The following is a 14,197-nucleotide window of genomic DNA, read 5'->3' as shown; positions in this document are numbered from 1 at the left end:
CACTCCAGAAGCCACTGACTCAAGGTGGTAAAGAGTTCAGCCTCTGGCATCCGGGAGCCCTGGGTTCAAATCCTAATGTGGCCTCTCGCCTCACTGCGGGGTTTGGGGAGATTTGCTTCTCCTCTCAGGTGGCCTGTCTCCTTTTGTGAACAACACTGGTCTAAGGGAACTGCCCCAGGGGTCTTTGGAATGAAGAGAAAAGCACAGAGAGAGCTTGAGAATAGAACAAAAACCAGCGTCACCGATTATCATCATACTGTGGGTCCTTCCTTGGTAGAGTCTCCCTCCCGTAGTCTTCGGATGAACTCCTACCCTTCCTGCTGGACCCGGCTCACGGGCCATCGCTGACGGTCTCCGCTGTCTCTGCTGCGCAGGCGGAACTGACGGCGGCTCCTCCTTCGGTCCTGCGGGGCCCTGGGCACCCAGCCTCGCCCCTGCACAGTCTGGTTCGGGTTTGCTCCTCCGTCTCCTCCATCCCCCCAGTCCCTGCAAGGCGGCAGCCCTGTTCGGTCACCTCACAGCCTCAGCACTCACCTCAGGGCGTGAGGCCGTGTTTGAATCCCAGTCACCTTTTTCCTAATTGAATTCACCCTGTTCTTGCCTCTGTCACCCCAGGCCAGGCAGCTTAACGCACAGCGGAGCTCTGGTAATTCTGACGGGTCCCTGCCCAAAGCCCTTCAAGGGCAGAGCAGGACTGGAGGACACGGAGTCGGATTTTCATTCCGGTTTGCTAAGGCTGAGGAGATGCCCAGCACATTGCTTTCTGGAACGCTTGGCTGCTTCATCTGCAAAATGAAGGCATCACCCCCTCCCACAAGGCTGTAGAAGGAATGCAATGAAAAATGCATGTGAAATGCATCGAGGGCGTTTAGCCAAACCCAAATTTAGCTATTACTACTTCTGTTATCCTTGAGAGGCCGGGCTCATCAGGGGAGAAGGGAAGCATATCTGAAAAGTCCCTGTCCAGGAATTCAGACTACATCCTGAAGGGCCCCGTGTCCCGGAGCAAGTTTCTGTGTGTGTGTGTGTGTGTGTGTGTGTGTGTTATTCTGTCGCTCTGTCCTGTTCAATTCTTTGAGACCCCATGGACTGTAGCCCGCCAGGCTTCTCTGTCCATGGAATTTTCTCAGCAAGAATGCTGGAGTGGGTTGCCATTTCCTCCTCCAGGGGATCTTCCTGACCCAGGGTTCAAACCCACATCTCCTGCGTCTCTTGCATTGGCAGGCAGATTCTTTAACCACTGAGCCACCAGGGAAGCCACACAAGTTTCTTTGTATACGAAGAGGTGAGCTCTTACCTAGGATCCCATTGCCATCAGAGACTGCATTTTATGTGCCCCTTTGTGAGCCGAATCCATAAGGCAAAGGGGAAAAGACTCTTTCCCACCCTTAAAATTAAATACAAATATCAGAGAACCTTGGTGCATTCTTCTTCTTTTTTTCCACCATTTATGAAGCTCTTTCCTGCCCATCATAGAATTTGGAGAGGATTTTAATGAGAAGAAAGCACAGCCACATCTTAACAGTGATAGTCTCTGGATGGTGGGATTTGGGGTGATTTTAACCTTACTTGTGTTTTCCTAAACCTTCAAAATCTTGCATAGTTTTGGAGCTGAGTAGAAACAATGGTTGCATAACATTGTGAATGCAATAAATGCACTAAATTGTAAAGTGTACAATTTTACGTTATGTGAATTTCACCTCATCCGAAAGATCTCCTGCAATCTACACACGTGATTTCATAGTCATTTACGAAAACGAGGTTTGAGGCGAGAACAAGCAAGGACTTTAAGGCTCAAAGGCACTTCAATCAGCAGTCACTCTCCCGCTCCCATGTCCAATCTTAATCCCAGGCGTCCAGCCTGCAGCGCGCTCCTCCTACCACCAGGGGGCTCTGCGGAAGCCTGGCGTTCCCCACTCGCGGGAGGGCGCCTGCTCTTGCTCTTGCGCCTTCGGGGCATGTGTGCGCGCGGGGGGCGTGGCCCGCGTGGCCGCATGAGCGGCAGGACGTCGCCCACTCGGTTGTGTCCCGGGTCCCTCCCGCCTGACGGACTGACTTGATGTCTGACAGACTTCGTGTCTGACTGACCTGCCGCCCCGAGTCCTTGCGGGCCCCTCCTCTCCTCGCCCCTCGGCCCCAGCCTTCTTCCGTCCGGGCGGGTCCCCGGCTTCCATCTCGCACCCCGAGCGAGTTCCCGGTCCCGCCTGCTGTCCTCCGGGGGGCCTTCGGTGACCCCGGCCCCATGGCGCTGCAGGCGCTGCAGAGCTCGGGGGTGGCCTTCCGCAAGATCCTGTCTCACTTTCCCGAGGAGCTGAGCCTGGCTTTCGCCTACGGCTCGGGGGTGTACCGCCAGGCGGGGCCCAACTCAGACCAGAAGGTGAGCCCGGGAGGTCCTTTGCCTTTGGTCCCTCCCGAGCCCTGGAGCTGCCGGGCCGCTCTGCGCAGCCCCGTATCAACTCGCAAAGTCCTGATACAAACCCTACGAAAGGGCTTTTAGCACAGCGGCAGCGTGAGCTGCGCTTCCAAAGACACGTAGGAGTCCGCTTGGCTCTAAGAGCAGGAGATGCAATTATGTGCAGGGAAGAGCTGGTGCCGGGACAAGACAGGAAAAACAAACAAACAAACAAAAATATATATATATACTTGCCAGGTTCTCTTTCAGCGTTCTCAGCCTTGGCTGAACATTGGAGTTTTCTAGAAAGCTTAAAAAAATACTGATAATCTGGGTTCCAGTTGCGGAGATTTCAGGTTTAATTGGTCTAGGCTTTGGGAATTTAAAAAACTTCCCAGGTGATTCTACTACGCAGCCAAGCTTGAGAATTACGTCTCTGGCTGTAGGAGAAAATACAAAGCGATTCTCCTGACTTTGGGAAGCTGACTGACGGATGGTAGGGTTCGGGCATTTGCAGGAAGGGAGTTAGCGGGTGAGCAGTACATTTGCTCCGACCAGGACATTTACCAAGTGTCTGTCTAGGGCAAAGCATTGTTACTCTTCAAAGTTGGCGGAGCACCAGAGCGGTGAGGGTCGAGGTTTCCTTATGATTGTAGATTTTTTTTTTCCTCTTCTGTTATATATATGGGGGGGAAAAAGTTTGCTTCCAAGGTGGAGACAAGATTCAAGACATCCAAGAGTGGCAGGCAGTTATTTTCCATTTAGTGAGGCTTTTAATTGGTTTTGACAGAGGCTTTTGAGCGCTTGCTGAATTAAGGTTGGAGGAGCAGGAGTCGAGATAGAGATGTTTTCTGTATGTGCAGCTTGTGTTCTGGACTGGGTTTCTTTAACAAAGGAAGGAAATGGTCTGGTGCAGTCTGCTCTAGGGCCTCACTAGATTACCTGGCTTTAATCTTTCAGTTAATCTTTGCCTGTTCACTTCCTGCTGAGGCCATCTATACCATGGCTTGAATTTCCTGGTTCCCACCTATACTAGTACTTAAGTAATGTGTTTATTTTGTATTTTATTGTGCTCAGTCGCTCAGTCTTTTCCAACTCTGCAACCCCATGGACTGTAGCCCATCAGGCTCCTCTGTCCATTGGATTCTCCAGGCAAGAATCCTAGAGTGGATTGCCATTTCTTCCTCCAGGGGATCTTCTGACCTAGGGATTGGACCCTTGTTCCCGCGTCTCCTGCCTTGGCAGGTGGATTCTTTACCACTGAGCCACCTGCAAAGCCCCCTAATTTAAGTAGTACTTTAATTTGGCAGCATATGAGAAATGATAAATTTGGGGCATACAGGAAATTATAGATTACAATAGGCTATTTTTTCCCTAACATATGTTAACATAAAATTGTTAAAAACATGTCCACTCAAAATCTTAACTACCACCACTAGTTTTTAGGAAACTCAGAGTATCCTGATTCTATAGTCATCTCTTCATTTTCCTGTGAAGATTTTCCTTTGAGCAGATCTGGAATTCTCTCTAAGAAAAGGTCTTTCCTTTTCCCTCACCCTTGTTCCCTGCAAGTTCACAAGTAGATTCCAGCACCTGAGTCTGTCCCAGATGAGTCCCTGCCTCGGTGCCCTGGTTACTGGCAGGCAGCCTCGTGTGTGGTGGTACGTCGTTTGTCTGACCTCCCTTTCTGCAGCCAGTCTCCCTCTTTGGTCCATCTCCCACCACTCTATACCTGCATCCCATCCAGCCCTACCGACCTAGGTGCAGCACCCAGAACATGCCCAGCTCTCGTCTCCTCCACAAAAGCATTTTCATCCAACAGGACTCCCCCGACCCCGACTTCCTCAGGCCTTGCCTAACACGTCACCAAATCTGCTAAACTGTTGTGCTTTCTTGAAGACTCAGACTTACCAGAGTCTTGAAGAGTGTCATCTTATAAGAAAACTCCTCCTTCCTCTGTAACCCCATTCTGAGTAAAATTCCCCTAGGATGTCCTTTCGCTAATAATCTGTCTTCTCTCCCCAGTTGACTTTGGGCTCTTTACCTCTATCTCAGGACCCATCAGAGCTCATCACAGATGATCAGGGAGATGTTGGCTAATGGGTGAAGTTAAGATAACTTATTTCCCTTTGCATAATGCTTTATAGAGCTTGTCCACATGGTGTTATCTGATCTGAAAGAAAAGTGGAGCACATTTAACTAGATTTAGATGGAAGACAGTGTAGCAAAGTGGTCTAGACCAGAATTTGGAACCAGACTGTGTCTGTCATTCATTAACCGTGTGTCCTTGGTCAGGGAGCTTACTCTGTGCCATGGTTTCCTTTCCTGTAGAAATATGATAATAATGGTATCTACCTTGTAGGATTGTTTTGAGGATAAAAAGTTCTGTATAATACAGAAAGTGTTTAAAAGAGGGCTGAAACATTACTTCATTAACCACTATTGTTCGTATGTGAGTTGACAAAAAGCAAAGCTCAGCTTGGTTCCACAGGTTTGCTTAAGTTTCTGACCCCGGGTCTGCTGTTAATCAAAGCTACCTTGAGTTAGAGCTGTCCACTCTGTCTCAGTGTCTTTCTAGGAGTTAAAACTAAAATCCATCTCTTTTCTTCACCTCCCAGAATGCAATGCTGGACTTCGTGTTCACAGTCGATGACCCCGTTTCGTGGCATTCAAAGAACCTGAAGAAAAACTGGAACCACTATTCTTTCCTAAAAGTGCTGGGGCCCAGGATTATCACTGCTGTCCAGAATAACTACGGCGCCGGCGTTTACTACAACCCCTTGATCACGTGTGATGGGAGGGTGAGTGACTTCGGGCCTCTGTCTTAACTTGGGTGGATATTAACCTTTGTTCTTAGAATCCCAGCTAAATATGTGTGTTCTTACAGTCAGGAAATGTTCACACTTTTGCTGGATGAAGGTGGTGGATGTCACTTTTTTTTTTTTTTTTTTTTTTGCCTTTGGCCGAATGTTTTTTGGCTGGGAAAGATTGAGGGCAGGAGGAGAAGTGGGCGGCAGAGGATGAGATGGTTAGATAGCATCACCAATTTGACGGACATGAATTTGACTCTGGGAGATGAGTTTTGACTCCAGAAGGTGGTGAAGGACAGGGAAGCCTGATGTGCATGGGGTCACAAAGAGTCAGACAAAGAGACTGAACAACAGCAGATGTTCCTTGGTGTCCAGTTTTAGTGCCTCAACAGCACCTGAGCGCTGTCGGGCGCACAGGTGGTGGGCCCCACCCCCAGAGTTCCTGAATCAGAAGGTCTGGGATGGGGTTTGAGGATTTGCAGTTTTCACTCACTGAGAGGTAATCGTCCTGTAACGCTGTGCTAGTTGTAGGTGTGAAGCGTAATGACTGATCTTACTGCGGGTTGATGACCACGGTAAGTCTAGTTAACACCCATCACCATACATAGTCGGTTTTCTTTTTCTGGTGATGAGAACTTTTAAGGTTTACTCTCTCAGCAGCAAGGGTTTGCATTTCTTTTTTAAAATTTTATTTATTTTTAATTGGAGGATAATTGCTTTGCACTACTGTGTTGGTTTCTGCCATACATCAGCATGAATTAGCTGTGGGTATTACATATGTCCCCTCCATCTTGAACATACTGCCCACCGCATCCCACCCCTCTGAGCTGCTGCCAAGCGTCAGGTAAGCTCCCTGTGTTGTATAGCAACTCCCCACTAGCTATCTCTTGTACACATGGTGGTGTATATTTCAGTGCTTCTCTCTCAGTTTTTCCCACCTTCTTCTGCCCCCTGGATTTGCATTTCTAACAGGCTTTCAAGTGATGCTGATGCTGCCCGTCTAGAACATACCTTGAGAACCACTGGTTTGGTCAGTGGGAGGGATGGGCAGACCCATTATGGATCAGGGTGGAAATTAATCTTATCTATATAGAGAGGCATACACTCCCAGGGAGAAGTTGGAAGTGAAGAGGGGATCATAGGTAGTTGGAAGACTGTGGTGCCCAGTGGGAGGAACCCCTTGGTGCCATCGGTGGGGCTGAATTTGATGATGGGTGTTGGAGGGCAGATGAGCACCCTGGATACTGGTGGAGGGTTGTCTGACTGCGGGGACCCTGCCCAGTGGTCATTCCGATGAGGAGTCCAGGCTCTAAGAGGACGGCCAGGAACCTAGCATGACCTCAGTGTGAGAGGACCAGTGGGAGCTGAGTCAGGGGCCTCCTAGAGTTAGCTAGGCGAAGGATGACTGCCACGCCAACGCTGCACCAGGCTCCTGATGGCTCAGGGCAGACGAGTCACCTGGGGATCTGTGACGCTGATGCTCCTGGGTGGTGGACCACACTTTGAAAGGCAGGAGGCTGGAGTACCAACTTGAGAAGGATTTTGCAGGCCTCTCTGAGTGAGGCAGGGATGAGCGCTGTGGTTGGTGATGTCTGCATCACCTTTGGGCTGGGTGTTAACTGTTCTGGTTGCCGTCAGGTCCTGCCTCGCAGCTGTTAGGCGCCTGTGGCAAGAAGGGCTCTATGGTGCAGTGGCCGGAATGGAGGGAAGGCGGTCACTCAGCCCAGCCCCGCACATCCGCACTAGTCATGGAGCTCGGAGCTCTATGCTTTCTCCAGTATTAATGTTATGCTGAGCCAACCTCTAATTAGTAGTTTCAAACAGTATTAAAGGCTCCAGTAACAAAATGTTTGGGCATAATTGTGTGCCAAAGGGACTGTACTTTTTAATGGAAATTCTTTAGCTATTTTTCAGATATTTGCAGCCTGCGAAGGCTGCTTGCATACTGAAGTTCAGTGAAGTGAGTCTGAGAAGATAACTGTTGGAGCAAATGGGATTTTGAAACTGGGAACAACTGCATTCAGGATTTTGTGTTATTACTGAAATGAGCTTGACCATAGTTCCATGTGTTTAGGGCTGATAAAGAGGTTTTATGTTTGCATGTTGCATTGTAATTACAGAGGTGTTTGAAATAGTCAACCGTGAAAGAGAAATTCACCATGTGAAGGATGTCAGTAAAAACTTTGAGGAAAATTTCTCATTCTCTGCGATGAAACAACACTGGAGCCCAGACTGAAATTCAGGGACCTGGTTTGGCTCTGCTTCGCCAGGTGCCACCTCAGGCACATCATTTATTGTCTCTGAGCATCAGGTTTCTTATTTCTCACATGAGGAGCGTGAACTGCTGCGTGTCTCTCAGGACCAGTGTTTTTATTGATATTTCCAGTCCATTGAGGACCAAGATTAGACAGCCTATAGAGCCATTCTGCCTCTGACATCACAAGTGCCAGAGTTAAAACTGTGGTCATCGCACCATGAATACCTCAGGCAACAGACAGTCTTGGAAACTAATTGCAAAAGATTTCGTGGAGATGTGTGTTTTTACAAGGTAGGTGGTTTTTTGAGTGGCTTTGGAAATCAAGCTTCTGCCCTGGTCAGAAATTTAGGTCTTTATATTTTGCACTTGCACAAGGGTCAGTATGGTATGTTGCTCTTTTTCATGCACGTTTCTTTTCTTTTCCAGCTTATCAAATATGGAGTTATTAGCACCAGTGTTTTGATCGAAGATCTCCTCAACTGGAATAACTTATATATTGCTGGTCGACTCCAAAAACCGGTGAGTGAGTGTTCTGTTAGGGCTGTCTCTCCTCTCCAAACCTGACCTTACTTTGACCTTTGTGATTGCATTGGCATAGAAATGGGCTTCAGACTCCTTTTCCTGCGTACAGAATTTGTTGCCAAACAGTATCCAGGTATTACATTGCTGCTTCCCTCTCTCTCAAGATTCTCCAGGTGTCTGAATGGATGAGACTCAGAGTCAGTCTGTGTGAGTCTGGAGGATGACAGGGGAGGCGCCCAGGCCGCAGTAGAACCTCTATCCCAGACCACCCCCCACCCCCCACCCCCAGATCACCGTTTCTTCTAGAATGCCACTGCCACGGGGCACTGCTTGTCCACCCGTTTTTCCCGACAGTGCCTGGGATCCCGTCTCCGCGGCCTCCTTGTTTGGGAGGTTGTTGGAGGAGGCCACAGGGGCAGGTTTTCCCCCGGGCTTCACTAGAAGTGAAAGCCAACAGCAGTGCGGAGGACCTGGACTTCCGACACTCGTTCACAGATGCCGGGCTGCTGCTTTTTTGCAGACGTATAGTCTGTATCTGAGAAGGATATCTTCATAGTTTAAGATCTAGACGAAGTTGTCACAATTGCTGATCTCCCAACAAGGATTAATTTTTCTTGAACTGTGAGAGGGTCTTCAGCCCCAAAGAGGGTTCACAGAATGTTCTCAGACACCTCTCATAGGTGACTTTGCTGCTCCTTCTTTGTCAGCTATGGCAAGAGATTAGAGAGTTTTATATAGTCTTAGCTCACTTGGTTTTGTGATAAAATCTCTACTGATATGTGTGGGAGGACTGGATTCTCTCTCCTTGACTTTAGGCTGGAGATGTAACAGTGTAGCTCATGTGATCAGGCGCTAGTTACATGGGTACAGTGTGCCACGCTCAGTTGCCCAGCCACGCCCAGCTCTGTGCGACCCCATGGACTGTGGCCCACCAGGCTCCCCTGTCCATGGAATTTTTCAGGCAAGAATACTGGAGTGGGTTGCCATTTCCTGCTCCTAGGGATCTTCCCAGCCCAGGGATCGAACCTGTGTCCATCAGCAGGTGGATTCTTTACCACTGCGCCATCTGGGAAGCCCCCATACTACACTTGATCTTAGCCAAAAAGCGTGGGTACATCTGTATGTAAAAATCTGCCAAGCTGTGCTGGGTAGATTACTTTGCTTTACTATATATAGTTTTACTTAAGTAAAAGCTTGTTTTACGTCGAGAAACAATGTATGCGTTCGTGGTAAGTCACTTCAGTCATGTCTAGCTGTGTGTGACCCTATGTACTATAGCCTGCCAGGCTCCTCTGTCCATGGGAATCTCCAGGCAGGAATACTGGAGTGGGTTACCATGCCCTCCTCATAATTGGGGAAATAAATGTAATTGGATATTTGTAAATATTCCTTTTCTTTCCAAGTTTCTTTTTAAATACACAAAATATGTAGCTTGATAGGAAGATGAATGAATGTGGAATTAGAATCCTTGGGTCTTACTCATTGCTGCTGCTTATTCACTGTTTATGTGACGTTAGGCAGCTTGTTTTATACTTCTCTGTGCTCAGTTGTGTCCAACCCCCGGGACCGTACCCCACCGGGCTCCTCTGTCCATGGATTTTCCCAGGCCAGAATACAGAAGTGGGTCGCCATTTCCTTCTCCAGGGTATCTTCCCAACCCAGAGACTGAACTCTCTGCATCTCTTGCGTCTCCTGCATTGGCAGGCTGATGACCGCTGGTGCCATGCAGAATGGGAATAGCAGTCCTTGCCCTGGCTTCTTCACAAAGGTGGTGAAAAGTGGAAGCAGGATGCTAATACTGGAAAGAACACAGGTGTTTTCAAGTCAGACAGTTCCAGCTCTGACGCCCCCTAGCCGTGTACACTGGCACCAGGGACTTAACCTGCCTGGGCCTTGGGACTCCCTCACCTGTGGCTGAGCGTGATGGCACTGGCCTCAAAAGGCATTTGAGAAATGCCTGGATCTAAGATGCCTGGCGCCTAGCCGACATTGAGGAAACCATCTCTCCCTTCTTTGTGTCTTCACCTGTCTCAGTCATTTTGAGGTAAAATGAGGTGTTGAATGTGAAAATGTATTCTCTGTACTATGTTTTGTTCTTGTAATATTTCAAGTTTTTTTTTTTAAAAAAAACAATCTACCCAGCACAGCTTGGCATTGTTGTTATTGTTCAGTCACTAAGTCACATCCAACTCTTTGCAACCCCATGAACTGCGGCATGCCAGGCTTCCCTGTCCTTCACTGTCTCTCAGAGTTTGCTCAAACTCCTGTCTATTGAGTCGGTGATACCATGTGACCATCTTGTCCCCTTCTCTTCTTGCCCTCCATCTTTCCTATCATCAGGGTCTTTTCCAATGAGTTGGCTCTTCACATCAGGTGGCCAAAATATTGGAGCTGCAGCTTCAGCCTCAGTCCTTACAGTGAATATTCAGGGTTGATTTCCTTTAGGAGTGACTGGTTTGATCTCCTTGCAGCTCAAGTGTCTCTCAAGAGTCTTCTCCAACACCACAGTTCAAAAGGCATCAATTCTTCAGTGCTCAGCCTACTTTATGATCCAACTCTCACATCCATACACGACTACTGGAAAAAACCATAGCTTTGACTAGATGGACCTTTGTCAGCAAAGTAACATCTCTGCTTTTTAATACGCTGTCTAGGTTTCTCACAGCTTTTCTTCCAAGGAGCAAGCATCTTAATTTCATGGCTGCAGTCACCATCTGCAGTGATTTTGGAGCCCAAGAAAATTAAGTCTGTTACTATTTCTACTTTTTCCCCATCTATTTGCCATGAAGTGATGGGACTGGATGCTCTGATCTTAGTTTTTTGAGTGTTGAGTTTTAAGCCAGTTTTTATCACTCTCCTCTTTCACCCCGATCAAGAGACTCTTTAGTTACTCTTCACTTTCTGCCATTAAAGTGGTATCTTCTGCATATCTGAGGTTTGTGATATTTCTTCCTGAAATCTTGATTCTAGCTATGATTCATCCAGCCCAGCATTTCACATGATGTACTCTGCATATAAGTTAAATAAGCAGGGTGATAATATACAGCCTTGAAGTACTTCTTTCCCTACTTGGAACTAGTCCGTTGTTCCATGTCTGGTTCTAACTATTGCTTCTTGTCCTGCATACTGGTTTCTCAGGAGACGGTAAGGTGGTCTGGTATTCCCATCTCTTTAAGAATTTCCCACAGTTTGTTGTGATCCACACAGTCTAAGGCTTTAGTGTAGTCAATGAAGCAGAAGTGGATATTTTTTTGAATTCCCTTGCTTTTTCTATGATCCAACAGATGTTGGCAACTTGATCTCTGGTTCCTCAGCCTTTTCTAAATCCAGCTTGTACAAATAGACTGCAGAAAACAGATGTGCCATGAAATCTCAGAATGTAAGCACTGGAAATGACTTCAGATTTCATCTAAATATCATGTATCCTGATAAAATAAAAACATCAGTTCAAAGCAACACTCAGATACACTCAGGTCATTTAAAACTGCATTTCTCAGCTTACTTGGAGAAAACAGTGTTCTTGATAACAGTGATAGTCCCTCAGGCTTGTTGGGCTTTCCAGGTGGCTGCTGCTGCTGCTGAGTCACTTCAGTCGTGTCCGACTCTGTGCGACCCCATAGACGGCAGCCCACCAGGCTCCCCCGTCCCTGGCATTCTCCAGGCAAGAACACTGGAGTGGGTTGCCATTTCCTTCTCCAATGCATGAAAGTGAAAAGTGAAAGTGAAGTCGCTCAGTCGTGTCTGACTCTTCGCAGCTCCAAGGACTGCAGCCTACCAGTCTTCTCCGTCCATGGGATTGTAAAGAACCTGCCTCCCAAAGCAGGAGACATAAGAGACACGGATTTGAACCCTGGGTTGGGAACATCCCCCAGAGGAGGGCATGGCGACTCACTCCAGTATTCTTGCCTGGAGAATACCATGGGCAGAGGAGCCTGGCAGGCTACAGTCCATGGGGTCGCAAAGAGTCAGATGCGACTGAAGTGACTTAGCACATGTGCACAGGCTTATTAAGAAGCTTCTCAGTTAAGTTCAGTTGCTCAGTTGTGTCCGACTCTTTGCGACCCCATGGACTGCAGCACGCCAGCCTGCCCTGTCCATTACCAACTTCCGGAGTTTGCTCAAACTCATGTCCATTGAGTCAATGATTGCCATCCAGCCATCATCCTCTGTCGTTCCCTTCTCCTCCTGCCTTCAATCTTTCCTAGCATCAGGAAAGAAGCTTCTAGCACAAGAAAATTAAGCTATCTTAAGAACCAATTGAGGTTTTGAACATAACACATGAAATTAAAGATTAAAAATCATAAATGGATAAATTAACTCTTCCACCTACACCTGCCTCCAGTTTCTCTTTTCTACAGAAGTAAATCACTGTTAACTGGAGAATTCTTAGGATAACTATCTTTAAACTATTTTTACCCCTGAAAGTGTTAGTCGCTCAGTCATGTCCAACTCTTTGCAACCCTATGGTCGGTAGCCTGCCAGGCTCCTCTGTTCATGGAATTCTCCAGGCAAGAACACTGTAGTGGATAGTCATTCCCTTCTCCAGGAGATCTTCCAAGCCCAGGGATTGAACCTGGGACTCTTGCAGGCAGCTTCTTTACCTTCTGAGCCAAATACAGATTTTTTTTTTTTACCTCTAGGTGGCAGCAAATATTAACCAAAGGAACAAGTCTGATACAAAGAAAGAGTTGGAAGCCTTTGGATGAAAATAATGGGTGAATGAATATCTTAAGAAAGAATTGTGAGAATGAGTGTGGATTTTTTGTTTTCATGTGTCTTAAAAGGAATTACATTAAATTATGTTGTCTGAAGCTCTAAAATTATCCTCCATGTTACAAATGGAATAGGATTTATCAATCACTAGCAGTTTAAGTCTTTAAAAGGAATATGCAAAGGGCGTATGGGAACTCGTCTGTGCTTCTCATATGGCTTTGCTGTGAACCTAAACCTACTTTAAAAGATAAAGTTTATTATTAAGAAAATAGGAAAGAATATAGAGGAGTACTTTGCTTAAACAGATGGACATTTCTGGAAAAAACTGAGTGCAAGTCGCATTTCTGTCATGCTTTACGGTTGCCTTCCCGCGTCGCTGAGGAGACAGCCCGGTCTTACCTAGTGCAGCTGCAAGTTTGCGTTAGCGACCAGGCCATTTTCCAAGTCGAGAAACACGTGAAGTGTTTAATAGAGTCTCGTTGTAGCCAGTCTTTTGGCCAAAGAAGTCTAAAGTTATATTAGAATTTACTCCTCTAATTTATTTAATGTAAGTTGAATTTTTGTATTTCATGTTTTTTTTTTTTAGTGTATGGATAATTTGGCGTAAATATTTAAAGCAGTCACATTGACGAACAATGGTATTTTGCCACCCTGTTAGGGGGGTTTTAATTTATTTTAATGTATTCATTTCAATATATTTTTTCTTTTATTTGCTAGTCATATAGCTTTTTTTTTTATAATAGCTTTATTGAGATATAACCACACACACTTCAGCCCTTTAAAAAAGTGTATGACTCCGTGGTTTTTTTAGTATATTCACAGTTTGCAAGCGTCACCATATTGTAACTTCATTGACTTACTTCTTTGTAGTAGAAAACCTCCCCCAGTGGTAGAAAGGGTCCCTGAATGAGATTTGGAAGGCCTGGCTCACTAGTCTTGGCTCTGCCTGGCTGAGAGCAAATCTTTGAGCCTCTAGCCTTTGAAATGAAAGATTGAGCCATTCATTTACTTATTCAAGAGAAGACTAAGTTTTTTCTCTGTGTATGCCAGAAGAATTTAAAAAAAAAATGACACCCACATTTCTAGTCTCAAGCGCCTACAGTCCAGTAGGTAGATAATAAGGTTTTTTTTTTGTTTTTTTTTTTTTAATCCAGCTCAAATGTCTACTGTTTCTTTTTGGTCCTTAAGTGAGTCCATTTAGAAAAATCGGCCTTTCTGTTCATTTGGAACGGAAAACTGCTATGGGACGTGTCATTGGATTAATGGTCGAGTGTTTGAATGGGGGGGCGGTGAGGGCTGTGTTCTTTGTGACTATAACTTCACTCTTTGCAATTCAAGCTCGTCTCCATGTGACTATTATAGAGGAGACCATGTGTGACTTTGTCCTTTTTTCTGTCTTGAAAGGTACTCACAGATCTCTCCAGTTGGGCTTTTGAAAGTCCCTCCGAGTGTTACGCCTCCTCTGTCTCCAGTGAGGATATTCCCCTTGGCAGTAGAGCTGAT

General features: G+C 46.5%; 1 protein-coding gene across 3 annotated transcripts in view; it reads left to right on the top strand.

The window, feature by feature from the left end:
- The first annotated feature begins 1,958 nt into the window (after positions 1-1,958).
- Positions 1,959-14,197, top strand: part of TAMM41 (TAM41 mitochondrial translocator assembly and maintenance homolog) — a 52,831-nt gene continuing 40,592 nt past the window's right edge. The window contains exons 1-3 of one of the 3 annotated variants that reach the window (XM_025271987.3): positions 1,959-2,377; positions 5,011-5,193; positions 7,886-7,978. In XM_025271987.3, coding sequence (XP_025127772.3) covers positions 2,243-2,377; positions 5,011-5,193; positions 7,886-7,978 — 411 coding nt within the window. In that variant the 5' untranslated portion in view covers positions 1,959-2,242. Of the gene's footprint in view, positions 2,378-2,996; positions 3,019-5,010; positions 5,194-7,885; positions 7,979-14,197 lie in introns of those variants that run through there. The other 2 variants (XM_025271989.3, XM_045163856.1) reach the window with 2 other exon arrangements.

The sequence above is a fragment of the Bubalus bubalis genome, chromosome 21 (assembly GCF_019923935.1).
Source record: "Bubalus bubalis isolate 160015118507 breed Murrah chromosome 21, NDDB_SH_1, whole genome shotgun sequence".
NCBI lineage: Eukaryota > Metazoa > Chordata > Mammalia > Artiodactyla > Bovidae > Bubalus > Bubalus bubalis.
The sequence above is the reverse complement of the archived record's forward strand: the minus strand, read 5'-3'. Positions and strand labels throughout refer to the sequence as shown.